At 28.8% G+C, this 27638-nt stretch overlaps 3 protein-coding genes across 3 annotated transcripts in view; all 3 read right to left on the reverse strand.

Moving 5' to 3' along the window:
- Positions 1-22444, reverse strand: part of LOC113376628 (protein slit) — a 65877-nt gene extending 43433 nt beyond the window's left edge. The window contains exon 1 of the mRNA XM_026616619.1: positions 22315-22444. The gene's annotated coding sequence lies outside the window, so the exon portion shown is untranslated. The remainder of the gene's footprint in view (positions 1-22314) is intronic.
- On the reverse strand, positions 21137-23356 carry LOC113375420 (cytochrome P450 302a1, mitochondrial-like). Its single transcript, XM_026615358.1, has 4 exons — positions 23321-23356; positions 22908-23156; positions 22315-22593; positions 21137-21250 (listed from the first exon to the last, which is right to left on the reverse strand). The coding sequence occupies exons 1-4, from the start codon at positions 23354-23356 to the stop codon at positions 21137-21139; spliced, it is 678 nt and encodes a 225-aa protein (XP_026471143.1).
- LOC113376629 (cytochrome P450 302a1, mitochondrial-like) lies at positions 23141-25873 on the reverse strand. Its single transcript, XM_026616620.1, has 7 exons — positions 25609-25873; positions 25456-25538; positions 24617-24860; positions 23997-24178; positions 23557-23761; positions 23321-23442; positions 23141-23156 (listed from the first exon to the last, which is right to left on the reverse strand). The coding sequence occupies exons 1-6, from the start codon at positions 25686-25688 to the stop codon at positions 23427-23429; spliced, it is 810 nt and encodes a 269-aa protein (XP_026472405.1). The 5' UTR covers positions 25689-25873; the 3' UTR covers positions 23141-23156; positions 23321-23426.
- Between the last annotated feature and the right edge of the window lie 1765 nt (positions 25874-27638).

Here is a 27638-nt window from a genome sequence, read left to right on the forward strand (position 1 = left end):
GACTATCTTGAAATTAAAAATTGTATTTAAAATTGGGACAAAAAAATACTTGAAAGAAGAAATGTTATTGTTAATAATATGCGGTTACAAAACATACTAACTGAGATTAAAATGTAAATGTATATGTATAAACCAAAAATGGTTTCTGATTTTGACTTGGTTATTTATAATATATACACATACACACGCACCACACACACACACACACACCACACACACATATATATATATATATATATATATATATATATATATATATTTATATATAGGGTGGTTCTTAATATGGACATTTTCGAATTTCCTTGCTCCCAAGGGCTCAAATGGTTCCAAATTGATAAAAAACAATTCTCTGAAAGTTTTATTCTTAATATTAACTCTTAAATAGTGCGCAATTCAATCAAACTTCGTATGGAAATAGCATGAAAAAAATGTTGAAAATTAAAAAAAAAAATTTTTAGGTATAACTTAGCGACAAATGAATTAAAAGTGAAAATTCGTGTAATTTGTTATTGAAAATTCGATGCCCTGCAAAATTTTTGAATTTTTTTTCACGCTATTTCCATACAAAACTTTGATTGAATAGCGCTCTATCTAAAAGATAATATTAAGAGCTAACACTTTCAGAGAATTGTTTTTTTTATCAATTTAGAACCATTTGAGCCCTTGGGAGCAAGGAAATTTGAAAATGTCCATATTAAGAACCACCCTAATATATATATATATATATATATATATATATATATATATTAGAATAGTTATTTTGGTGTTCTAGTAGAGTTAGAGAATATATATATATATATTGTATGATTCTGCATTTGATGTTGACATATGTATTAACAAAGTCTAAAAATCGAGCATAACATAAATAAAAAATAAAAATTTCTGTAGACAATTTATTAACATCCCGTAGGGTAAGTTATAGTAATGGGCCGAAAATCGAAAATAAATTTTTTTGCATATCTTCACGTTTCAGAGGTTTCTGAACATTTTAACATACCTCAGAAAAAATTGATGCGTGTGTGTGTTTTGTATGTCCGCATTTTTTCGTCCACGTTTTCGGGCGTATGGTTTAACCGATTTGGATGGTTCAAAAAACATTCGATGCGTATTGATAGAGAGATGTGCTGATTAATTTTTGAGAAAGGCAGATCCAGCCGTTACGGAGATACGGAGCAAAGAGTGCAGAAAATAGAAATCGAGTTTTTGAGAAAACGGAGTATCCCATTTCAATGATTCAAAAAACATTCAATTTGTAATGATTAGGAGAAGTGGTGATTACTTTTTGGTAAAGGTAAGTCCAGCCATTTCAAAAAATGTACAAAAAATGACAGTATTTGAGAGAACTAAGCATACGATTTGAATGATTCAAATAACTTTCTGTGTTGTGTTGATAAAACAACTGCTTTGGGATTTTTTAATTTCAAGCTTTTTATGTATATCGAAAATAATTCAGATTTTAATTTTAATTCTGGCTAAAGTTCTAAAGCTCACTTATATACTTTAAATAAATGATTTTAACTTTCTAATTCAGTTTATATAATTCTTATAAATATTAGAAATTTTACAGTATCTATATATATAATCTATTGAAAACATTTAATATTCCTCGAACATTTCCTTACGGTACGGGAAGTTCCAGCAATTTGCCTTAAGGAAGTATTTTGTGAAATGTTGTTTAATTACAAATTAATGTTTATATTTATAGTGTAGTGCATTACCATGTCCCGATACCATGGATTATTGAATTGATTTTTGTCATAATATATATTTAAGATCGTTTACTGGATATTTTAGAATAGAGTAAGTTTTTAGGATGAAATCCAAACAAACAAGCAAAACTCTAGAAAATTCGTTAGCAACAGTATGCTTTGTAAACCTTTAGATGAGTTCGAAACCTTAATGAACACGAATAACAAACAGCTGGAAACCTAAACCGCACAGTAACTATGAACGGAACAAGTGCTCCAGATGTTAATTGCAAGTGCAATTGCACCAGAATAATCAAAACACTATTGGTATATAAGTCGTTAAAAGTATAATCATTTTAAGCCACTTAATACACCTTCAGTTAAAATATCAGTTCTGTCAAACCAGAGGCCGAGCCGAAGTTGTGATTCTTCGAAATAACTTTCTCTTACTTTGAATAGGCGAAACAAAAAGAATGATACAAATTGGAAAGATTTCGCCTACGGATAATGCTAATTTTAAGTCTTATTTTGAAAAATAATTTCCTTTTTCTATTCCATATTATTTATTCCACGAATTGAATTACCGTATTGCTACTTGTAGTTACTACTTTAGAATCATAAATCAAACATTGAATTTTGTCAAGTATTTCTGTTTTAAGTATATCATAAACATAAACGAGAATATACACATTTACTAAATTAAAATTGATACTGCAAAAAAAAGTTACAGTTTAAAGAACTAGTGGTGTATGGCATCGTGCCTTAAGGCAAATTGCTGGAACTTCGCGTACAGTAACAATATGTTCGAGGAATATTAAATGTTTAGAAATAAATTATTTTAAATACTATAACATTGTCTAATATTTATAAGAATTATATAAACTGAATTACAAAAATAAAATTATTTAAAATATATAAGCGAGCTTTAGAACTTTAACCAGAATTAAAATTAAAATCTAAATTGAAAATCAATAATTTTTTTTCCAAAAGCCAAATTTTTTTTTCCAAATTATTTTGTCAAAACAGCAGAAAGTTTTTGAATCATTCATTCAAATCGAATACTTCGTTCTCTCAAAACCTCGATTTCTATTTTCTGCACTCTTTGCTCCGTATCTCGGTAACGGTTGGACCTGCCTTTGCCAAAAACTAATCAGCATATCTCCCTAACAATAGGAATCGAATGTTTTTGAACCGTTCAAATCGGTTGATCCGTGCGCCCGAAAACGTGAACGAGAAATTGCGGACATACAAAACACACATGCACATACACACACATTCATTATTTCTGAGGTATGCCAAAATGTTCAGAAACGTTCACAACGTGAAGATATGCAAAAATTTTCATTTTCAATTTTTGGCCCACTACTATATTAATGGGAAGTTAATAACGTCTGAAATAATCAAAATATTAATTTAAATTTTTTGTTCACAGACCTATATAGTTAAAATAATTGCCATTTACGCTTTAGTAATAAAACGTTATAAATAATACATCATTTACGCTAATATTCACAGTAATTCTTAATGAACCCAATTTCACAATACACCATAAATCTAAAAAAAAAAACTATAAATGATTATATAAGAAGTGTATATTACAACGATTTATGTAACATAAGAAAGATCCTCATTTATCAAAAACAAAAAACTTAATCGCCCGTTTAAAATTTATAGAAATATAAAGCTTTCGGCCTCGGTTAAAGGTAATTAAAAAAAACATAGCATTTAGTTCTGCCTTGCGTTTTAGCAATGTTACCTTCTGCCTGATGAATTATTGATATATTTTACCCAAAATACTTGAACTTTAGCTTTCAATAAAAGTAATTATTCTTATATATTGTATATTCGTAGCGTACTTATTATCATATTGTGAAAAACATTATAAAATTTATTAACTTCCCGAAGAAGAAGTTTGTTTTCATAAAAAAATCCGATTCGCTAATTTTATGTTTTCACGACGTTTCAAGCCATTCTGAATCGAATGAGACCAAATTTGGAAAAAGTATGTGTGTGTGCGTGCGTGTTTTATGAATAGATTTTTTGCCGTAAATCGACGTTGTCTCAAAAACGGCTGGACCGATTTCAAAAATTTAAAAGCCATTCGATGTATCTCAATTAGGTCTAGCGTTCATAAATTTTGCGCCAAGCCGTTTCTTTGTAAATAGCAGAAAAGTGAAAAATTTTCGTCCACGTTTTAGCCCGTAATTCTGAATCGATTTTGAAAATGCAAAAACCGTCCGAAAGATATTGGTTGGTAATCGTGCTGATTAGTTTTTGGTAAAGATCGGCCGGGCCGTTTTCTTGTAATAAAGTGTTAAAAAAATTTTTTTCGACGATTTTTATGATTTTTTTTATGGTAGATACCATAGTCTTATAGATCATACTAAATTACGGCCCTACGACAAGTCGTTTAATTTTAAAAATTCGTCAAAGTTTGCAAAAATTAGTATCGTTTTTTGGCATTTGTCAAAATTAGAACTTTCATCGACGTTTTCTTCTGAACCGAATACAAACATTTAAAAGCCAATCAATGTATTTCGATGTGAATTATCTTTTCTCAGTTTTGTGCAGTGATCGGCTAAGCCGTTTCTTTGTAATTTGGAAAAAGTTTCGAACTTTTCGTCCACATTTAAGCTCATACTACCGAATCGATTTTAAAGAATCAAAAACTGTTCGAAAGATATTGGTTGGGAATGATACTGATTAGTTTTAGGTAAAAATCTACCAAGGCGTTTTCTTGTAACTAACTGTTGAAAAAAAAAAATTAAAGCGATTTTAATGGAACTTTTTTTAGCGATTATATATCATGGTCTTATAGACCTTACAGAAATATTACGGGCTTACAAGTAGTTTAATTTAAAAAAATTATCGAAGTCTGAGAATATGAGTAGTTTTTTTGACGTTAGTTAAACCATTAAAGTCCTACGGAAACTGGTTCAATAATAAAAATTATTGATTTTTGAAAATTTGCTTTTAGAAAATACTCCGACCAGGTTAACGTGTTCGATAACCACTCTTAAATTAATTTATTTTTTATTGATTAAGTCGATTATTTACACATATCGGGAAGTTCATGTAACTTGCCTCAAGGCAAAATACCAATACCAACTAGTTTTTGAATGTATTTTCAAAAGATTTTTTATCCCTTATTTTTGATTGTTATGTACACTTTTCAATTGTACATCTATAATTTAACATTAGTTACTCGATATTATAACCCATTTGTTGTTTATTATTTTATATCTTTTAAATATTGATTGCATTATTTTTTATATTATGTTTTATAATTTAGCCACTGAAGAAGAGTCAAACTAGAAAAGAAATTTTAGTTTAAAAGAAAATCGAAGAAAATTTATTTAAAAGAAGGTTTGTAAAGGATCATTTCTGACGATTTATAATGATAGAACAATAAATAAAATGAATGAATTCAACATGCTGTGCGACACAAATGTCCTTTACTTACAAGACAGTATTTTCAAATTTCTTACAAAACAATAAAAATGTGTGTAAGGATTTCGCAATTAGTTCCACACATGTGTAGAAAACTAATTTTGAAAAAATCATTTTTTCATTAAATCTTCAACCAGTTTGAGGATAACAAATATATTGCACACTATCTATTTGTGATTTTTTAAAGTTAATTTTATGAAATATTGTTTAATTACAGTTTAATGTTTATATTGCATAGTGTAGTGCATTATCATTTCCTGATACCATGGATTATTCAATTTTTTGTTTTTAACTCTAATTGTAAGATTAACAAATTGTAAATACTTTTTACTCTTTATAATGTTTTGAATTCAATTGTTTTAGTTTTTAAATTTCATTTTGAGTTTCCACTGAATGAAGGCTAGGATTATAGTCGAAATGTATGGATGTAAAATAGATTTTTTAAAGATTTTTTTTTGTTTTTTCAATTATGCTATGAACGATTATTATATACTATACATAATAACTATTATATATATATATATATATATATATATGTGTGTGTGTGTGTGTGTGTATTATGCACTAGTAATGTCTTTTATACTGGCAAATATATATTTATATATACATCAGTTATGTTTTTTATACTTGCAGATATTTAAATACGCAAGTATATATATATATATATATATATTTATATATATGTATATATATATATATATATATATATATAAATATATATATATATAACATATGTATTCTGAGTGGAAAATAGATACTAATATGGAAATATGAACAAACAACACTCTTTTTGCACTATTTTATTAAATAATAATTTTCACAAACGTTTCGAGACTAGGTTTGTCTCATCATCAGTGTGTTATAATTTAAAATTTAAAATATGGAAAACTAAATTAGCATTATGTGTTATCCATTATACGTTGTTCGAAATACTGTCTTATTATTTAATAAAATAGTGCAAAAAAGAGTGTTGTTTGTTAATATTTCCATATTAATATATATATATATATATATATATATATATATATATATAACTTGAACATAATATTTACATTCATATATAGGTGCATATACACTACACGAAATCATTTACCTCAGATTTGTATGGCATGTACATCCATACATACAAATGCATATATAAACACATTCCCATAGGTATATGTTTATGACAATGTATGTATGTTTGGTACATGTCCATATTATTAAAAATTTCTAAATGTATATGAATGCATTAATTATTTACTATTTGTTACTACCTCGTTGTGCACGATCCTTCATTTATTAACACAAACATTATTCACTAAATGAGAAGAAATTAACTCGTACGTGAACACACAGTTTTGACAATACTTGCTCGTAGTACGATATCGTTCAACACAAACAGTTTTCCAAAGCTCGGAAAATGTAAAAAGCACAAACCGATATTGTTTTGAATAAAGTTGATGTTTTCGAAGGTTTCCAAACAAACTTCGTGCACAGTTCAAATTTTGTATGACATGTTTAGTAGAAAACACAACACATAGCAAGCGAAATGAGACTCAGCCCCGTTTCGACTAAAGCGAGGAGCGACAGAAAGCGACTGAGCGTGTCAGTCTCTCACCGCTGTTCCCTTCGTACACTCGCGGTACCGGTGCCGAAGACATATAGACAAGTACGAACTATCTGTATTCTGTATTCGGTATTCGGTATTCTGTATGCACGGAAAATATCGATACTCCCGATACTCCCGATACTCCAAATCCAATTCAGCTCGCTCACATTCGTCCAGTGCACAACTAATTATAAACAGTTCAAAATAAAAATTAACTTTATCAGTTAACTAGCTGTAAGTGGCATTCTGTCTTAAGGCAATTAAGGCATCGTGCCTTAAGGCAAATTGCTGGAACTTCCCGTACCAAAAATTATTAGTTTTTTAAAAACCATTAACATTTTTGAAAAAATTTCACTTCGGAAAAATTAGATTTTTGAGAAACTATAAATTTGACAAAAAATTACTTTTTTTTGAAAAAAAAAAGTTTTTTTTGAAAACAAAATTCTTTTGAAAATAAAAATGTTTTCTTCATTTTGACATATTTTGGAAATTCTGAACTTTTTTTCGAAAAAATCGTACTGCTTGAACTGCATAGAGACGAAATGTCAAAGCGCGCAAGTGCCGCGCCGCCGTCTAACGCATAAGCATTGGTACGGAACTCATAGAAACGTAAAAAAAAAATTATACTTATTGTTAAAATCTCTATAAAATATATGATAATTTGATGTGCATATGTCTAATGATCATTTAACCGCCGAATGGCATTTTTTTTACTTTTTTCATTAGATCTCCGAAACCGCTAGACCTACCTTCATACAAATTTGATCAATTCTTCATCTTCTCAATACAAGTGAAATGTTTTTTGAATTATTCAAATCGGACGCTCCGTTCTCTTAAAAACTGATTTACCGTTTTCGGCACTTTTTGCCCCGTATCTTCGGAACGGCTAGACCTGCCTTCGCCAAAAACTAATCAGCACGTCTCCTTATCAATACGAATCGAATGTTTTTTGAATTATTCAAATCGGTTGATCCGTGTTCCCGAAATCGTCGACGAAAATTTGTATCCGCACACACATACACACACACACACACACATACATCCATTTTTTCTAAGGTATGCCAAAATGTTCAGAAACCTCTGAAACGTAAAGATATATAAAAATTTTCATTTTCGATTTTTTTGCGATTACTATAACTTACCCTACGGGAAGTTAAAAACATTTCAGTTAATGAACTTTTTACAAAATGCTCGATCGGTCATTAAGCTTATTTCAATAAATCATTAGAAACATCCGAAGCAGGAAGCACTTATCTTCTAAAAATTGCATTCATTAACTAGTTATTAATGGCATCGTGCCTTAAGGCAAATTGCTGGAACTTTCCGTACTGAAAATATATTTTTTAAAAAAACTTTTACATTTTTTGAAAACTTGAACTTCTCCCAAAGCAATCATGCTGCATAGAAATGTAAACAAAATTTGTACTACTTATAAAAATATCTGAATATTTTATGTGCATATGTCTAATAATCATTCAAAAAAAAATCAATTCAATCAATCCAAAAATTTAATCAGTTCTTCGTTTCATCGATACAAATACAAAACTAGTTGGTATTGGTATTTTGCCTAGTTGGCACTGGTAACTTGCCTCGAGACAAGTTACATGAACTTCCCGATATGTTTAAATAATCGACTTAATCAATAAAAAATAAATTAATTTATGAGTGATTAAAAGTATTCCGAGTGGATTCATTACACATAATTGAAATCGAACGAACATGTTAACTCGGAGTATTTTCTAAAAGCAAATTTTCAAAAATCAATGATTTTTATAATTGAACCAGTTTCCATAGAACTTTAATGGTTTAGTATGTCCATTAACACCAAGTACTCTATCGTTATACCAAGTAAATCGTCTAATTTTAATTTTAACAAACGTCAAAAAAACTACTCATTTTCTCAAACTTTGATGAATTTTTGAAATTAAACTACTTGTCGTAAGGCCGTGATATTTCAGTAAGTTCTATAAGACCATGATATATAGCGCCAAAAAAGTTCCATAAAAATCGGCTTAATTTTTTTTCAACAGTTAATTACAGAAACCGTTCGGTAGATTTTACCTAAAAGTAATCAGTATCATTCCTAACCAATATCTTTCAAACAGTTTTGATTTTTTAAAATCTATTTGGTAGTATGAGCTTAAATGAGGACGAAAAGTTTAACACTTTTTTCCAAAGTACGAAGAAACGGCTCGATCGTCGTACAAAGCTGAGAAACGATAATCCTCATTGAGATACATGAAATGGCTTTTAAATTTCTGAAATCGGTCCAGCCGTTTTTAGAAAACATCGATTTACAACAAAACATTTGTTCAAATACACATAAACACATACTTTTTCTTGCCAATAATTGCCATACTTTTTTATACCAAAATATTCAGAAACCTTTGAAAAGTGAAGATATATAAAAATTTTGATTTTCCATTTTTTGCGATTACTCTAACTTACTACGGGAAGTTAACAAGATACAAACTTATACTTATGAGAAAGAATAAAACGTAACAAACGATTGGCAAGGCAGCTCAAATTTTTTTTATTAATTTTAATTACAGTAATGTTTTTTATTGTTTATTATTTGACTTTGTATACACGTACATTAGTCTTATACATTACTAGCATACTGTTATTACTAGCCTTATTACATTTGAGCAAAATTTTAAAGTCTACGCAAAATACAAATGTTTAAAGTAATGGTTTTCATTTTTATTAAACATTAAAAAACTACATTTTTATTAATATTATTACTCCTTTAGTGCTTATTGTTAGTCAAATTTATTCACCATTGAAAGCTTTTATTGAATGTAAATTTTGTTTTTGTGCACAAGTACTGCGCAAATCGGATCTGTTTTAATTTGAAAATATCTTCAAAATAATATAAACATATCGAAAATTAAGTTCACAATTCCAGATAAAAATATAAACCATATTTTTAGGTCCTTCTGTTCTAATAATAAAACAAATAAATAAACGATGCGATTGAGAGAACTACTGCACGGATTTGTACGTTCTGTATCGTAGTCCACGCTATTAAAACTTTCCTTTTTAAGTATTTATTTTAAAATATCGCAAATTTTAAACACATAAAAATATCAATAAATCAATTTTTGCTATACCTCTCCTCTATAATATTGGATCCACCAAAAATAATAAAAGTTTTGGAGCCAGAACTAATCAATTATATTCTGCTTATAAACGTATCGAAACGTTATTTATTTAAAATTAGAGAAAAACATCCCTAACAAACAGGTGGAGAATCAACTATACGACAGCAATAAGGTTTGATCCGACCTTTTGGGTATGAAACCAAAATATATAATATGAATACGAACCGTGACTACAATGTTATGTAGTATGCAGAGACTGAATTCTGACTACGGTAAAGCTACGTTTGGACCATTAATCACGTACCCTATCAACAGTAAGCCAGCCTGAATGAAACTCGCAAAGGACTATTCCGATTCTATACTCGCTTAACAATCTTGAGCCAAAAATACAAATTGCTGGTCAACCTTTTAAGTCTTATGTTTAGTTATGCGCACGAAGCCGAATAGATGTTATAATTAAGTTACTTTAAGAACCTTTTCATGGAATTGTGATGCTATAGTGCATTTGGCTTTACTGGCAATACTTTATCATGTGGAAATTTCAAGTGCTTAAGTTGATGGTTACAAGAGCTACTTGTTTAATTTGTAATCAGGGCTTTGCAGTCGCCAGTCGACTTTCGTTTGAAATTCGGTTCTACTATTGATGCGATTTGATTTGTGTGAACAGGAAGTGAATATCTTGGCATATGGATAACATAAATTCTATAAACTTGCCGTTAAAGGTATTAAAATTGACCAAAAACCGTAACCGCAACATTTGTATTTTTCTCACGTTTCAAGGTCCTATATATATCTTACATTAGAGCTATATAAAATATGTAATTTTTATAAAACTGTGCTTACGCGGTATGCAATTCGAATATTACACTAGCTGTACGTGGAATTCTGTCTTAAGGCAATTAGGGCATCGTGCCTTAAGGCAAATTGCTGGAACTTCCCGTATCGCAATTCAAAATTCGAGTAATTAAAAATAATCAATAATAATCAATAAAAGTTGATCAATGATTTGAAACTTTTAATAGAATTTCGAACCATATTAAATCATTCTATCTTAAATAATTTATTTTGAAATATTTTGGAAATTCTGAACTTTTTTTCAAAGCAATCGTACTGCTTTAACTGCATAAAGACGAAATATCAAAGCGCGTAAGCGCCGCGTCGCCGTCTAACGCGTAAACATTGGTACGGAACCCATAGGAATGTAAACAAAATTTATACTTATAGTTAAAATCTCTATAAAATATCTGATAATTTGAAGTGTATATGTCTAATGTTCATTTTTAACCGCCAAATGGCTCATTTTTTTACTTTTTCCTCCATATCTCCAAAGTCGTTGGACCTGCCTTTCCAAATGAACAGTCCTTCATTTAGTCAATACAAATAAAATGTTTTTTGAATTATTCAAATCGGACGCTCCGTTCTCTTAAAAACTGAGTTACCGTTTTCGGTACTTTTTGCTCCGTATCTTCGGAACGGCTAGACCAACCTTTGCCAAAAACTAATCAGCACGTCTCCTTATCAATACGAATCAAATGTTTTTTGAATTATTCAAATCGGTTGATCCGTGTTCCCGAAATCGTCGACGAAAATTTGTATCCGAACATACATACATACACGCACACACACACATACATACATTTTTTCTAAGGTATGCCAAAATGTTCAGAAGGTGTTGAAACGTAAAGATCTATAAAAATTTTCATTTTCGATTTTTTTGCGATTACTATAACTTGCCCTACGGGAAGTTAATAATATATGTTTATCAATCTATATTATTACTATATATATATATATATATATATATATATATATATATATATATATATATTAATCAGAAAAGCAATCGATCATATGAACTATATGATAGTCTAAAAAAGTGAAAATTATATATCAAATGCATACATTAGAAAAAGTCATACTAATTAATTAAATTAATAGTTTATATATTCAGTTATAATATATATATATATATATATATATATATCTTATATATAAAATTCTTCTGTAACAATGTAAGTTTCATTAGTCCTCCTAAACTATAATTCGGATTTTCATGAATCTTCCTGAAGTTTGTTCGGGAAATTTTCTAGAATGTTTTGATTCATAGAAATATCGTTAGATTGAAGAAATAAATAGAAAAAATTACAAAAAACCGCTTATCATTGTTTGACCTTTAAAATATTTAAGGCATGGTTTGACATTAAAAACAAATGACAACTGTCATTTGCCAAACATTTCTATTCACTTATAGGCTAAGGCAATATTAAAATATAATAAATTCATGATTATAAATAAGGAAAATGTAATGTCTACATTATTATTGCCGAAAAGCAGCTGAGATGTGCCAAAAATTAAATTAATATAAGATGCAAATAATATAACATGCGTTTGACAGTCTGCGCATGCGACCGACGCGCACGGCGAATCGTGTTCTCAACGTGCGCGTGGATTGCTTTTGCTTGCAATAATTTTGACTGCGCACTTTGCGAACTGATTTGCCGTACGAATTCGTCAATGGGGGCGAGCCATAAGTGATTGCGCTCAAAAATATTCAATTTGCAGTCGTTTTGCCACACTATACTAAGTCACAATACAAAAAAAATTACTTATTCAAAAATTATTTAGAAGTTACATTGTGTCAAAAATTCATATGGTTGGCATTTTGAACGGAATATTTACTCAATGGAGCGCTTTGGGTCTGAACTTTTTTTTACTGTTTTCCAATTCGTTTGGAATTTTTGAATTAGGCTCATTTTACTCTCAAGTTCAATAGTGAAAACAATTTAGACTCTTTTGCACTACCCGGGGGGATGCCCTTTCTTTTCAGTGGTGTAATAACGTTGGGTGTGGATAAAAGAACTAATTATAAGAGAAAAATGTTTAATAATGTTTTTCAAAAAAGCACATACTTTTCAAGTTGGCTACTGAAAATTTGTTTCTTTTTTGCATTTTTTATCAATAAAAATAAAATTATATCAATAAAAATCCTAATAAATCGCTATCTTACAGTGTTCTAGAAACAATATTAAGTTAATTATGAAAATGGGTTTTTATAGTTCTCCAAATAAGCTTTAAAAGAAAGTACTTCTTTGCGTGTAAAATGAGTGAGCTATCATGCAATTAAAAGATGCATACAATGTTTTTTTTTTCATTTAAATCAAATAGTTTATGAGTGCCATTTCCACCAAAATTAAAAATAATCGTTTTCCATCTAGAATTAACTTGGTTTGAGAGATCTTGATGGATTCTAGAAAATACCATAACATTAGTACAAACGATTTTCAAAAAACTCATGATTTCATAAAAAAATCCATTAAAAAAAAAACAATTTCTCACTATAATATCTCTGAAAGAATACGTATAAAAGTATATATATGAAAATTCAAGGTATTTTTCAGACTAATTATTGCTTTTTATTATTTTTTGTTACACAAATATTGATAGAGTTCTAATTGTTTAAAGAGTGCGCGGCTGTCCAACCGGAGTGTCTTTCGAGCCCTTTAACCCTTCGCCATTTCAAAATAAGAGAAGTTACGGTAAAATTTATGATAGAGAAAGTTGTAGCTTATTTAATCACCTTTAAAATAGTATATTACAAGTTATGATAAAATCAGAATTAAAAAAATTATAATCCAATTAATGCGGGGGGTGGTGACGAAGTGCAAATTGTTTTCACTTCTGAACTTTAGATTAAGATTAGCTGGGCATACGCTTTTTTCCTCTCCATTTACTGCAATAAATTTGTTGATAGTAGGTTGAATAGAGCACATGTGAACAAAATTTGACAAATTAATTCACTTCAAATATGAACTCAAGTAATAATGTATATTGAATTATTAGTGTGAAAAATGCAATTTAGATCTTAAAATACTAAAAGCCAGTTAAAATATGGTACGAAATTAGAAAAATTGTAGGCAACATTATTGAAGCAATTATTTTGGGTAGAAAAATCAAAGGTGATATTGTACCTTGACCGCATGCTATATATTAATTTTTTCTGAATTTGTTATACTTTTTAAAAGATTTCAATTTTCAACACGTGTATCTATGCTATGACAATAAAGACATGGTGATAAATTTAGAAAATCAATGTTTTAGCCGTGAATAAACAAAAAATCATTCATTTAAACATCCACATTTACAGGCATGTCTAAAAATATTGTATAACCTTTAAATTCAATAAAGTAAATTGAGCTATTAGAAATAAATTTGTTCTATAAATCGCAGTGTATTATTTTTAATATATAATTTTATTGAACATATTTTAATATTTGTTAAAGGGATAATTAAAGTGTTAACTGTGGGAATTGAGAATAATCATTTTATTAGAAACAGTACTACATTTAACATCACTCATATATTGGTGTAAATAGTAACTCGAAAAACAATAATGATTATTTTTAACTGAACGGTATAAATATTAGTATAGGATATTAAAAAAACGTAGAGGTGGGTACAGGACAACGTCTGTCGGGTCATCTAGTATATATATATATATGTGTGTGTGTATATATTATTTCTCTCGACTAGCATTTATTAGAAAAAAATAATAGTAGCAATTCATTTAAAGAAACAATTTGATATGGATCACTTTGTTTAGTTATAAATCAATCTAAGTATTTAATAAAAGATGTTAAAGTAATAAATAATGATATAGTAATATAATAGTATAGTATAATATATAGTAATTTGTAAATAAAATAATTCGAAAGATCATCGAATGTTTTATTGGCACATTGAAAATGATTTGATTTGAAATAGGGTCAGTTAGAAACCTAAATGAGGTACATGCTGCATTTCCTTCTCTAGAGTTGAGTGCTAATAATGCTAAGTGTTCTATAGTAATAGAGAATGATAAAAGTGTCTACGGTTTAATCTTGACCGCACGTTTCGTATGGTAAGCGCAGTGCTGCACCGAGTAGTCCTACGCAAGCTCAAGGGTTTACTACCGAAAAGCCTATCCAAGTGACCACAATATCAGGGGTTCCGGTGAAACGACAAGAATTCAGGGGCCGATAGAACTATATGAAAAGTTACTAGTGGTGCATGGCATCGTGCCTTAAGCAAATTACTGGAACTTCACGTACCGAAAATTATTATTATTGAATATCCGGAATCGCCTTTCATTGAACCTCCGAGACCCGCCTTTCGAAAAATTTTATCAGTTCTCAATTTCGTCAACACAAATGTTTTTTGAATCATTCAAATCGAACGCTCCGTTATCTCAAAAAGCCAGACTGAACCTGCCTTGACAAAAAACTAATCAGCACGTCTCCCCATCAATACGAATCGAACGCATTTTGATTTATTGAAAGCGGTTGGTCCGTATTCCCGAAATTACACATACATCATTTTTTTAAAAGGTATGCCAAAATGTTCAGAAACGTTTGCAACATAAAGATATATAAAAATGTTCATTTTCAATTTTTTTGCGCTTACTATAACTTACCCTACCGGATGTTCATAAAATGCTTTTCAAGAATATATTGTCATAAAACTAAATTGAAATGATTAATTTCAAAAAAATGGCACAACTCGTATTCACGTATTTTTTAACTTCCCGAAGGAGCAGTTTATGTTTTCATCAAAAAATCCGATTCGCTAATTTTATGTTTTCACGACATTTCAAGTCATTCTGAATCGAATGAGACCAAATTTGGAAATAAGTATGTGTATGTGTGCGTGTATGTGAACATAATTTTTGACGTGAATCGACGTTTTCTCAAAAACGACTAGACCGATTTTAAAAATTTAAATTTCATCGATGTATCTCGATGAGGACTAGCGTTATCAATTTTGCGCGACGATCAGCCAAGTCGTTTCTTTGTAAAAAGCAGAAAAGTGAAAAAAAAATCGTCCACGTTTTTTTAGTCCGCAATTCTGAATCGATTTCGAAATTCAAAAACCGTTCGAAAGATATTGGTTGGGAATCGACCTGATTAGTTGTTGGTAAAGATCGGCCGGGCCGATTTTTTTATAATAAAGTGTTAAAAAAAAAAATTCGACGATTTTTATGATTTTTTGTTTTACGGTAGATACCATAGTCTTATAGATCATACTAAAATATTACGGCCCTACGACAAGTCGTTTAATTTTAAAAATTCTTCAAAGTTTGCAAAAATTAGTATCGTTTTTTTGGCATTTGTCAAAATTAGACCTTTCGTCGACGTTTGCTCAAAAACGCCTGAATTGATTTCAGGAATTTAAAAGCCAATTGATATAGCTCATGATGACTATATCGTTTGTCAGTTTTGTGCGACGATCTGCCAAGCCGTTTCTTGGTAATTTGGAAAATAGTGTTAAACTTTTCGTCCACATTTAAACACTTACTACCGAATCGATGAAAAAAATCAAAAATTTTCGAAAGATATTAGTTGTGAGTTATACTGATTAGTTTTAGATGAAAATCTACCTAGCCGCTAACTGTTGAAAAAAAAATTAAGACGATTTTCATGGAACTTTTTCTGACGATGTATATCATAGTATTATAGAACATACTGAAATATTACGGCCTTACGACAAGTAGTTTAATTTTAAAAACTCATCAAAGTTTGACAAAATGAGTAGTTTTTTTTATGTTTGTTAAAATTAAAATTAGACGATTCACTTGGTATACCGAAAGAGTGTTCGTACGTTTTCAATGATGTGTGATAAATCCACTCAAAATACTTTTTATCAAATCACTCATAAATTAACTTATATTTTATTGATTAAGTCGATTATTTACACATATCGGGAAGTTCATGTAAATGCCTCAAGACAAAATAGCAATACCAACTAGTTATACTTGTAATCAAAATAAAAGTATTTAATAGATTTACAGTACTAATATATTCATTACAAATGCGCAAATTACAAACCGCGTAATAGATTAGTACTGTAATAATTCACATAAATTTATTTTTTCGCATACCAAGATAGAAAATACATTATCATAAAATACTCGAGCATATGAATAGTTTTCGACAGCGAAGTTGAATACAATTAAAATGAATAGAACAATTTATATTATTGAGACCTATAAATACCTAAAATGTACGTTTATTAAAACAATTTAACATCAAATAGATTTCATTAAACACAAGTTCACTACTACTTTTCAAAGTCTAGCCCAATGTATTAAAATTAATTACCGTGTTACCCTATTCATATAAAACGAATGGAATTCTCAATATTCCTAGTAGCTTCACGCCTATCATGAATGAGATCTCGTATCCTAGCATAAAACCAAGATATTTATATATTTTTTAAGTATGTTAAGTATTAATAAGATCATTAATCTCCGTTTTTTATGATTCCATTCCCAAAGGATTTAAAAGGAATCCCGTTTATATTCCGTCAGCAACCATAAATATGAAAATGACTGGAATTATGAAAGGAGAAAGACGATTTAAACAAATTTATAGATTTAAACTTGTTCATAATATTTGAAATATATTCTCCGGTCGGTTGTTCAAGTAATGAGTTTTTTTTAACTGCTAAGTACATGAGATTTTTAAACCAGTGTTTGATTATTGAAGTCGATAATTGAATCAAAGCAATACATTTTGAAATAAAATGTAATTATCTAAATATTTAGTTTATTTTCCTATTTCAATAATTTAGTCTATTTTTTTAATTTAACAATTTCTACCACATAGGCGTATTTTTAGGATTTGGATAGTGCGGAACACGTACCAAAACCGTAGTAAAACATGAAAAAAATCAAGATGAAAAATTCTTAGAATATCATCTTAGAATATAATCTAACCAAATTTTTTCATTAAACACAAATGAAAATTTTTATCTAATCACACAAATGAATACAGTTATTAAAAAACAACAGATTTTACAAAAAAAATATAAAAATTATAAACGATACAGATCTAGTAATTTATTTGACCGTATTTCAGATTAAATAATCAATTCCAGCGTTTAAAATTAGAATTATAACACAGATAATTATTTCTAAAGTTCAAGATATAATGGTCCATTACCATTTAATTTTTTTACATTTTCCTTGCAGTTATTGAATAAATTTAATTAGTCAATTTATACTTTTTAAGTTAAACTCGAAATATAATTAGTGCACAAATATTATATCTTGCGTCGTAATGACGCTTGTGGAAATAAATTGTGTAAAAAACACGTCTTGAATTTTTACTCTTGACGGCTTTGAAAGGCAATAGAACATTTTGCATAACAAGTCTTTAATACAACTTTGTTGTATTTGAAAATGTAAAAAAAACTAGTGGTATATGGCATCGTCCCTTAAGGCAAATTGCTGGAACTTTCCGTACTGTAACGAAATGTTCGAGGAATATTAAATGTTTTCAATTAGATTATTATAAATAAATACTGTAACATTGTCTAATATTTATAAGAATTATATAAACTGAATTGCAAAGTTAGAATTATTTATTTAAGTATATAAGTGAGCTTTAGAACTTTAGCAAGAATTAAAATTAAAATCTGAATTATTTTTGATATACAAAAAACATTTTTTAAAAAAAAGAAATTAAAAAACAAATTTCACAAGCAGAAAGTTTTTTGAATCATTCAAATCGGATGCCAGTCTTTGTTAATAAATTAATCAGCACATCTCTCTATCAATAGGAATCTAATGTTTTTTGAACCATACAAATCGGTTGGTCCGTGCGCCCGAAAACGTGGCCGAAAAAATGCGGACATACAAAAGACACACACACACATCCATTTTTTCTGAGGTATGCCAAAATGTTCAGTGCGAAAACGTGAAGATATGCAAAAAAAAATTATTTTCGATTTTCGGCCCATCACTAAAACTACTCTACAGGAAGTTAAAAATGATTCTAAGGAATGCTAATATTCAACATATTCATTATTACAATTGCTTATTTTTTTTACATCCGATGCAATATGAGTCTTTAATTCGTTTAAGAATTGGATTATTTGTAAAATTTAATATAACATCATTGTTTAATGTGTTTATTCATAACGGGAAGTTTATCGGTTCTCGCAATCAGCAATCTAAACAGTAAACTACACCTGGATTTCTCGATGTTTATGAAATGAGTATTATACTGATAAACATCATTGTAATCTTCTTCTAAGCGAAATATTAAGAAAATCAAACAAGCACAATGTATTTTAAGACATCCGTTCATAAAAACTATGCTTTAATAATTAATTATATAATTAGACAAATACAACCAAAATCAAGGATTGGAATAGTTACATCGGATCAATCAATGGTTTTACACTCGAGAAGCAATTCCGCCTGCAACTTACGAGTCGAAACCTACGTTGAAATATGAGATTAAAAATAGAAGGTAGTAAACCATACGAAATAGAATCACAGTAAATAAACAGAAATATAATCAAAATTATAATAATATTTGTTAATAGTACCTCGGCCGTCAAGGAATCAAACACGAGATATTAGAAAATAATAGGAAAAGAAAATAACACATTTAAAAAGAAAGGGATTCCGGAATACAGATATTATAATGCATTATAATTGTTGGTATAGAACTGAGTAGCACTATTGCAAATAATACTGAAAAGCCCGCCAGAAGGAATTTTTTAAACCGAGGATACAATGACGGAATATAACATATATTCGTTGACTGTTGGGCTTAGCCAACACGTGTAAGACATGTTTATGCCATGAAAGCTCTCAGGTATAATAGTGATTTACGTAGATATTCAGTAAAAAGGATCGCACAGGTAAAAATAACTAAAAACATCCTTTTAATAAATCGCGCTTGTTTTCTTTGGCGCCTGCACGAAACCATATCAGCCGTATCATAACTCACACATATAAAATTGCACAACATTTAATTATGTGTATAATTTTTTGTCTTATAATAGTTCATGGGAAAAACAAGATGCAGAATGAAACCTGTGCATAATTTTTGTCTTAGCAGTATATAGGCAAATTATGATGGATTAGAATGAATTAAAGTCATCACATGACGTTAGACGGCACAGGCAACAAACATCAGTACATCGCCGAATAAATGATTTGCGGATATGTATGTTCTGTGTTTTTACCATCAATTTTGAGTCCCATTATAGAGCAAGAGTATGAGTTTAAACAAACGTTGTAGTAATTTATATATGATTATATGCTTACAATCACAATGTTCTGCTACTTTTGTACCTGTAGTCTTCAATTAGTTTATATCTTACCTATTTTTAGTTGAACAGAAAATCTAAAATTTGAATATGGCCGCTCAAGAAATTCACCCAGCTTAGCAAAAAATTAGTCTAACCTCGTTAGTTTAGCTATATAACGTATATTTATTTAAAAAACTGCATTTAAAACAAATAATTATTTATCGGAAAGTTTCTGTTTTCAATCTGCGTGCCGGAAACATAATATACTAAAATCTATTGCATAACTATATAATGTAGCGCAAGTGTTTTTTGCGAATGTAATTTTATCTATAAAAAATCTAATATAACTATATATAGTAATAATATAACAATAATAAATTTGCCTAAAACTATGTTACATCACCATAAGGTATTGATAGGTTTGAGACAATAACCAATTCGATGATGATAGTCGTACACATAAGCAAACTTTTAGACAAAACCCTTAAGCGATATTAACAATGTTACCACACTAAAGCATAATTAAAATCATTTAACTTAAACTCTCAGATAACTTAAAAATCATTTAACTTATTATTTTTAAATATTATCTCATACGAAGAAATAAATAATTCTCTAACCCGTAGAAAAGCCAAAAATTGTTACAATAAAGTTTTTAGTATTTTTGGAAAGTTATTCTATTGAATATCGTAGTATCATAGTATAAACTAAGTTCGTACTCTCCCTCCTGGGATTATATAAAAGAAATTAGGTTCACTCTGAAATGCATGTTAATATTTGACACAAATTCGTAACACAAAGAGTAAATCAATCAATGTGTATCATGTGTACAATAATATGCCCCATTTGGAATTTATTTTACATATGTATATTAACCCCATTACAAATTCTTTACATTGAAAACCTTATCACAGTGCATCTGCCTAATTCATAATCCATAAATAATATAAAACATAGGCGAACAATATGAATGAAAAGAAAAAAAAAAAGACCCTTTGAAGGTGTCTTGAAAATATGTAGCACAGCAATATAGATCTACAAGCAATATAATATAATATCGAAGTATGTGTTCAATATCAACTCCCAAAAAACTCTTACTAGTTTATGGTGAAATTATAATAAATGCAATGTATAGCAAGGTCCTTTATTTAGATCAGAATAAAAGTCAGAACAATAAAACCTCAGAAGGTATGAGACAATATATGTGTAACCAAACTTTAATTTCAATTAGATCGCAGCCGAAATTTGAAATTTAGTGGTTGATCGGGTTTATTAATTAGGAAGGTCTTCGAATCTAATGTTGTTCCACCCCAACTGATTTCGAAATTTCTGATTAACTAAAAATAAATAGAAATTATATTTATCTAAAATATCTTATGATAAGAGTACTAGTTGATTAATTTGCTGAATATTCAATGAATGTTGTATGTATGTGTCTGAGACATAGGCTAAGAAAGACTACCTGGAGGGATTTGAAATGTTGTGATGAAGAGGAATGAAAAAAATAAAGTAGACAAATAATATAACAAATGGAAAAATGTAGGGTAGAGAGCAAACAAAAATTCATGGAGCATGACCATGAAAAGGAAAGGACACTGGATTGAACATGGGTCCAATCCAATTGCAAAAAGAGTAACTACTACAACATCCTTGAAAGTAAAAAGGATTAAAAGGTCTAGGAAGAAGAAAAATGCAAATGATTGATGACTTACGCAAAAGGAGAAAATATAAACAACTAAAAACCAAAGCAAAGAACCGGAAAGCATGGAAGCAGAAGTTTGGAAAGAAAAACATATGTCAGTGTATAAAAACATGAATACCTGAAATACAAATAATAGTAATAGACAAGAAAGGAATAGGCAATTAATGATATGTGATGCTCTATAATAATTATAATTATGTTCATACATATAATCACACTAATCCGGCACTACTAAAAACCAGATGAGTGCCAGGTTACTGCATTATAGTAAGTCATAGATATTTGTTTATAATATAAAAAAATAGAAACATTTATTGCACACCTATCTGATTGATATTAATGCAGTGATAAAATTATATATGAGCTATAATGCATTCAAATTAATTTTTAATATACGATATTGAAAATAGCAGAAAAATTTCAAAATGACTTTGGTGGATAAGGGTGTTGGTCTATCAAAGTGCCAAATTAGTGAGTTTTCACAGTTTATATAAATGGATATGAAGACTGATTCTCACATATATATATATATATATATATATATATATATATATATGTGTGTGTGTGTGTGTATGTATATGAATTTCTAAATCTAAATTATTGAATATTAAGAGAGTTATACTTGAGGAAAACGCTAAACTAAAAGACAATCTCTCTACCCACTTAGTTCTAAAGTAAGAGAAAAATTAAAATAAATACCCGTAATAGAAGCACTTGAATATTTTGTTCAGCAAATCTTCTAGCCACACAGGATCTCATTCCATATCCAAATGGAAGTGATAAAAACGGATGAGGTACTTGGAATGTATCTTTAATGTCAAATTTATTTATTTCATTAGTGAAATTCTGTGAATCTTTATTCCTCATTCTTGAAACACTCTTATTTGATTTTAACCATCTTTCTGGCAAAAACTTGTCAGCTTCTGGAAAATTTTTCTCTAGACGACATATTACTTGATTTTGTGTAACAGCAACAGTCTGTTAAATAGACTATAATTATTTACCACTTTATACCCCTTTCGATCTAAATAAGTTATTACATGAACTTTTATACATAAAATTCAATAAGCATTGAAATGTATTTCTTACATGCAATATATAATTATATATTTTAAGGCAAATAAATAATAATATTTGAAAATTCATTTTTAATAATTTTTTTCAAACATTCAGATTATTGCTATCTTTGAAACCATCAAAACAGTAAAATATTAAAAAAAGATATATGTATAATAAAATTAATCAACTACTACTAATTATTATGAATAATAATTATTTATAGTTATACTTACACCGGCAGGGATGTGGTAACCGGACAATATAGTATCTTTCTTAATTATTCTTCCTACACCTACAGATATAGGATTTAATCTAAGAGATTCTTTTAACACAGCACGTGCATAAGAAGCATTTTGAAATGATTCAAGTGTCATTGGAGAATTTTTAGTCTCCAGAATTTTGAGGGATTCTTCATATAGTTTTTCCTGCACATGAGGATTTATAGCCAAATGGTAAAGAGCAAAACTAGTAGCATAAGATGTCTGAAATTTATAAGAGAAAAACTAAGTGATTGGTCAGTATTTGGTCTTCAATGACAATAATTAGAATAAATATAAAAATCTGATTGAATCCAAAAATTAAGAGGTAAATTAAATCTCCTATCTTTATATACAATTTTAATATGAAAAGTGCAAATTTCATATACCGTATCAACACCTGCTAATAAGAGATCTGCAGCCATTCCAATAATGTCCCGAAAATCAAGTTTTGGATTATATATATAATTTTCTAATAGGGATTTAGAGCCTGATTCAGCTGCTGTAGCATCTGTATAATAAGAAAATTTTTGAGATACTAAATCAACAGCAACACTGAAAGAAATTGCATATATGATAACTTAACTTTACTTTAAATTATAATAAATTGATTTTAATATATCACCTTTCCATATATTTTTGAGCCCTTTCAAGTTTCTTATATTTCAATGTGGGAATAAATTTCCATAAACCAATGCCTTGGTCAGTTCCAAGTATACAACTATTAGTATCTTCTGCAGCTTTTATCAACCTTGAACTACGTGAATGAGAATCTAATTCTTCTTTAGAAAAACTGTTCATGCGAGTATCAAAGGCCATATAACATACCACTAGAAAAATGCAAAAAATATTAAATGTTATTTAAAAATGTATAAAAATAGTGAACATATAAAAAAATAATATGAATATATAATATAAATATATAAACAAAAAAAGGTGAATGTTTCAAATTTGCTGATGAAGAACATTCAATTATTGAAATTTTTTTGTTCATTTCCCATAAAACATACTCGGCATATACTGAACATATTTGTTTTACACTTTTACAAACTTCGTTGTACTTACATTCCAAGTTTAATCTGGATATCTCTGGTAAAAAGTCCTTGCAATCTGAAGCTATTTCATTGATATGATGACAAAATTCTGAAGTAATTTGATCAGCAGATTTAAAAAATTGGCGAGCACAATGTGGCGCACTTAAACCTTTCTGAAACTCACTGCGTAGTTTCCACCACTCTGCTCCATTGCTAACAAGCACATTCAATAATTATTACTTCCACTAAAAAAACTTAGAACAGTTAAAAAACTGGAAAAGGTATTAAGATGTGTATGAGATGTAATATTTCAATTGAAAGAGGTAACATAAAATATATATGATTTAAATAAAAGAAATTCATATATATATATATATATATATATATATATATATATATATATATATATATATAATGAAAGACTATCAATAATTATACTTCAAAAAGTAGACATACATGTACTGTTGAATTAAGAAATCTTGTTATGCATGTGGATTTTAGTAATTAAATTCAAACCAAGAACTTGATTGATAACATAATGGATAGGATTTATAGAAATATTCCCTGATTCACAAAAGTACACTGAGATTTGTAACATTTGATTTAATTTCTTAGCTTTTTAATTCATCGAGTTTGCATTCAAAGACATACGTTGGAAGTAATCCACCACTATTGTAAACATGAGGACGGTCCTCACGAAACTTTTGTAAAGCTAAATGACTTCTACGTTCAGGAAAAAAGTTTTGTCCTTCGTCCCTCAAAATAGTAGTAATATCATCAGGCTCATAAACCCACAGTAAGGTTACACCAGGTGCAACAGGTTCACGGATTAAAGAACCCCATGTTTTATACTTCTTCATACCAGTATGATGAAGGGCAGACCATCGATATTTGCCTATAATATTATTTCATAATTTAGTTTATATAAAATGTAATGATTGCAACAATATAGTAACAAAAATATTTATCTACACATATTTGCAATTTTATTATTCCTAAGTTTAAATATATTTATGTATTACACATACATATTATTGTACACAACAAATAATAAGTCTTATTTAATTTAATAACTGAAAGTGAAAATAATCATGTAACTGTTTTAATATAAGGTAAGCATCATTACTAAAAACAAGCAATTTAATAATAAAAAGTACTGTTTATTAATTAAATTAGAATTTAATGTTTTTATTTTGATTCATCGAATTCCAATATTATTAAAGCATTTTAAACTATATTATTAACTATTGAATTATTAAATAAAATACTAGCAAACTTAAACTATTATTATTATTAACTAAAATGATATTATGTGACTTCGGGTAACAAACTATAAAAAAATTAAAGTTTTCAACAGTGAATACGCAATAATGAACAATAAAAAAAATTTAGTTAATATGTTCATATAAAATCTTAAAGTTGATATCGGCATATGTATGATTTGAGAGCTTAATAAGTGAGCTTGACATCATATACATGTATTTAGTTACCTATAATAGGCCAGTACATCCATAATGTACCAAGAACAGGAATCGGCTTTGGTCCTGGTATTTCATTAAATGGTCGTGGTTCCCTATGAAAATCCCAGAGATTATATTATGTTACCTTTACTGAATGCAATTAATAAATAAATGCATACTTACTTTACACTGGATGTACTCAATTCATTTCTCAAAACAGAAAAAAATGATTTATAGGAAAATTGTTTTTTTAGTCTAATCATGCTGCTTGTATAATATCAATAGGTAGAATGCTGCAATATATCTTCATGCTCTAGAGAGTTTCTAAATGCTAACATATTCACATTATTTATGAAAATTTATGTTCATGGAATTTATATCACTGTATAAATTTCCCCGAAGGTCTGAATAAAATTCAATATGTTAAAACATGCCTCAGCACAGTCGAACTTTTATTTGAGTTGAATAAACTTACAAATTGTGAAAAAACCTTCTGGCTTCGGATACTTTTGCCGACTGTGACATTTTTCATCTTCATTGTTGTTTTGATTGACTAAGCCTGAAATAACTAAAAAATAAACACTTCTCCAGGCGTATTTATGAAAAAAAACTGATAACACAAACGCGGCCATACCAAAAGGTATGGCTTTTTCGTTTTAAACGAGAAACAGATGAAAACTTAAAACGGTTTTCTGTGAAAGCATATGAAGTGCGCATGTTCGGAATCCGATCAGCTAAACATGGTTTTCTTTGACTTTTATGGAAACTATTAGAAAACTAGTGGTGTATGTTATCGTGCCTAAAGGCAAACTGCTGGAATTTTCCGTTCCAAAAATTATTTTTTTTTAAAAAAAGATTTAATTTTTTTTTAACTTTGAAAAAAAAAATAGATTTTTGAGAAATCTTACATTTTTGAAAAAATTAACTTTTTTGAAAAAAAACTTGAAAAAAATGTTTTTTTTATTTTGAAATATTTTGGAAACTTTGAACTTTTCTTCAAAGCAATCCTACTGCTTTAGGTGCATAGAGATGAAATATCGAAGCGCGTAAGCGCTGCATCTTCTACAACGAACAAACGATGTCACAGAATCGATTGATAGAAATGTAAACAAAATTGATACATATTATTAAAATCTCCATAAAATAACTGATAGTTTGATGTGAATAGTCGACGAAAACTAAATATCCGCATACACAACCGCACACACATACACATACACACACATCCATTCACACATACACACACATTCATAGATGAAAGAAGAGTATATATATATATATATATATATATATATATATATTAAATTAAAAGAAGATTCGCTGAGGGATTGTTTTTACAATTACATAACGACAAAGTCATAAACAAACGGTTTGACAATACGGCCCTGAACGAGACTAACACATGGTTCCTTAATAGCGTGTCAAAATTTTTTAACTAGCTGTAAGTGGAATTCTGTCTTAAGGCAATTAGGGCATCGTGCCTTAAGGCAAATTGCTGGAACTTCCCGTACCAAAAATTATTATTTTTTTTAAAAACGATTAAAATTGAAAAATTGAAAAAAAAATTACTTCGAAAAAATAAGATTTTTGAGAAACTATAAATTGGACAAAAAATTACTTTTTTTTGAAAAAAAAATTTTTTTAAAAAAAAAAATTTTTAAAAAAAAATTTTTTTTTAATTTTTTTTTTTTTTAAGAAAAATGTTTTCTTTATTTTGACATATTTTGGAAGATCTGAACTTGTTTTTCAGAGCAATCGTACTGCTTTAACTGCATAGAGATGAAATATAAAGCGCGTAAGCGCGGCGTCGCTGTCTAACGGGTAAACATTGATACGGAACCCATAGGAAAATAAACAAAATTTATACTTATTGTTAAAATCTCTATAAAATATCTGAAAATTTGATGTGCATATGTCTAATGATCATTTTTGACCGCCAAATGGCATTTTTTTTTACTTTTTTCGTTATATCTCCGAAACCGCTAGACCTGCCTTTATGAAAATTTGATCAATTCTTTATCTTGTCAATACAAGTAAAATGTTTTTTGAATTATTAAAATCGGACTTTCCGTTCTCTTAAAAACTGAGTTACCGTTTTCGGCACTTTTTGCCCCGTATCTCCGGAACGGCTAGACCTGCCTTCGCCAAAAACTAATCAGCACGTCTCCTTATCAATACGAATCGAATGTTTTTTGAATTATTCAAATCGGTTG

Source organism: Ctenocephalides felis, unplaced genomic scaffold (assembly GCF_003426905.1).
Source record: "Ctenocephalides felis isolate EL2017-DRISC unplaced genomic scaffold, ASM342690v1 CF-g0.4_SCAFFOLD_01886, whole genome shotgun sequence".
In the NCBI taxonomy this organism is placed as follows: domain Eukaryota; kingdom Metazoa; phylum Arthropoda; class Insecta; order Siphonaptera; family Pulicidae; genus Ctenocephalides; species Ctenocephalides felis.

Coding starts and splice junctions, on each gene's coding strand:
- LOC113376629 (XM_026616620.1), bottom strand. CDS start 25,688: ATGATTAGACTAAAAAAACAATTTTCCTATAAATCATTTTTTTCTGTT. Junction 25,539..25,608: donor TTGAGTACATCCAGTGTAAA/GTAAGTATGCAT, acceptor GGATTTTCATAG/GGAACCACGACCATTTAATG. Junction 24,861..25,455: donor GATGTACTGGCCTATTATAG/GTAACTAAATAC, acceptor ATAATATTATAG/GCAAATATCGATGGTCTGCC.
- LOC113375420 (XM_026615358.1), bottom strand. CDS start 23,356: ATGGCTGCAGATCTCTTATTAGCAGGTGTTGATACG. Junction 23,157..23,320: donor TATTAGCAGGTGTTGATACG/GTATATGAAATT, acceptor TATAAATTTCAG/ACATCTTATGCTACTAGTTT. Junction 22,594..22,907: donor GTTACCACATCCCTGCCGGT/GTAAGTATAACT, acceptor TCTATTTAACAG/ACTGTTGCTGTTACACAAAA.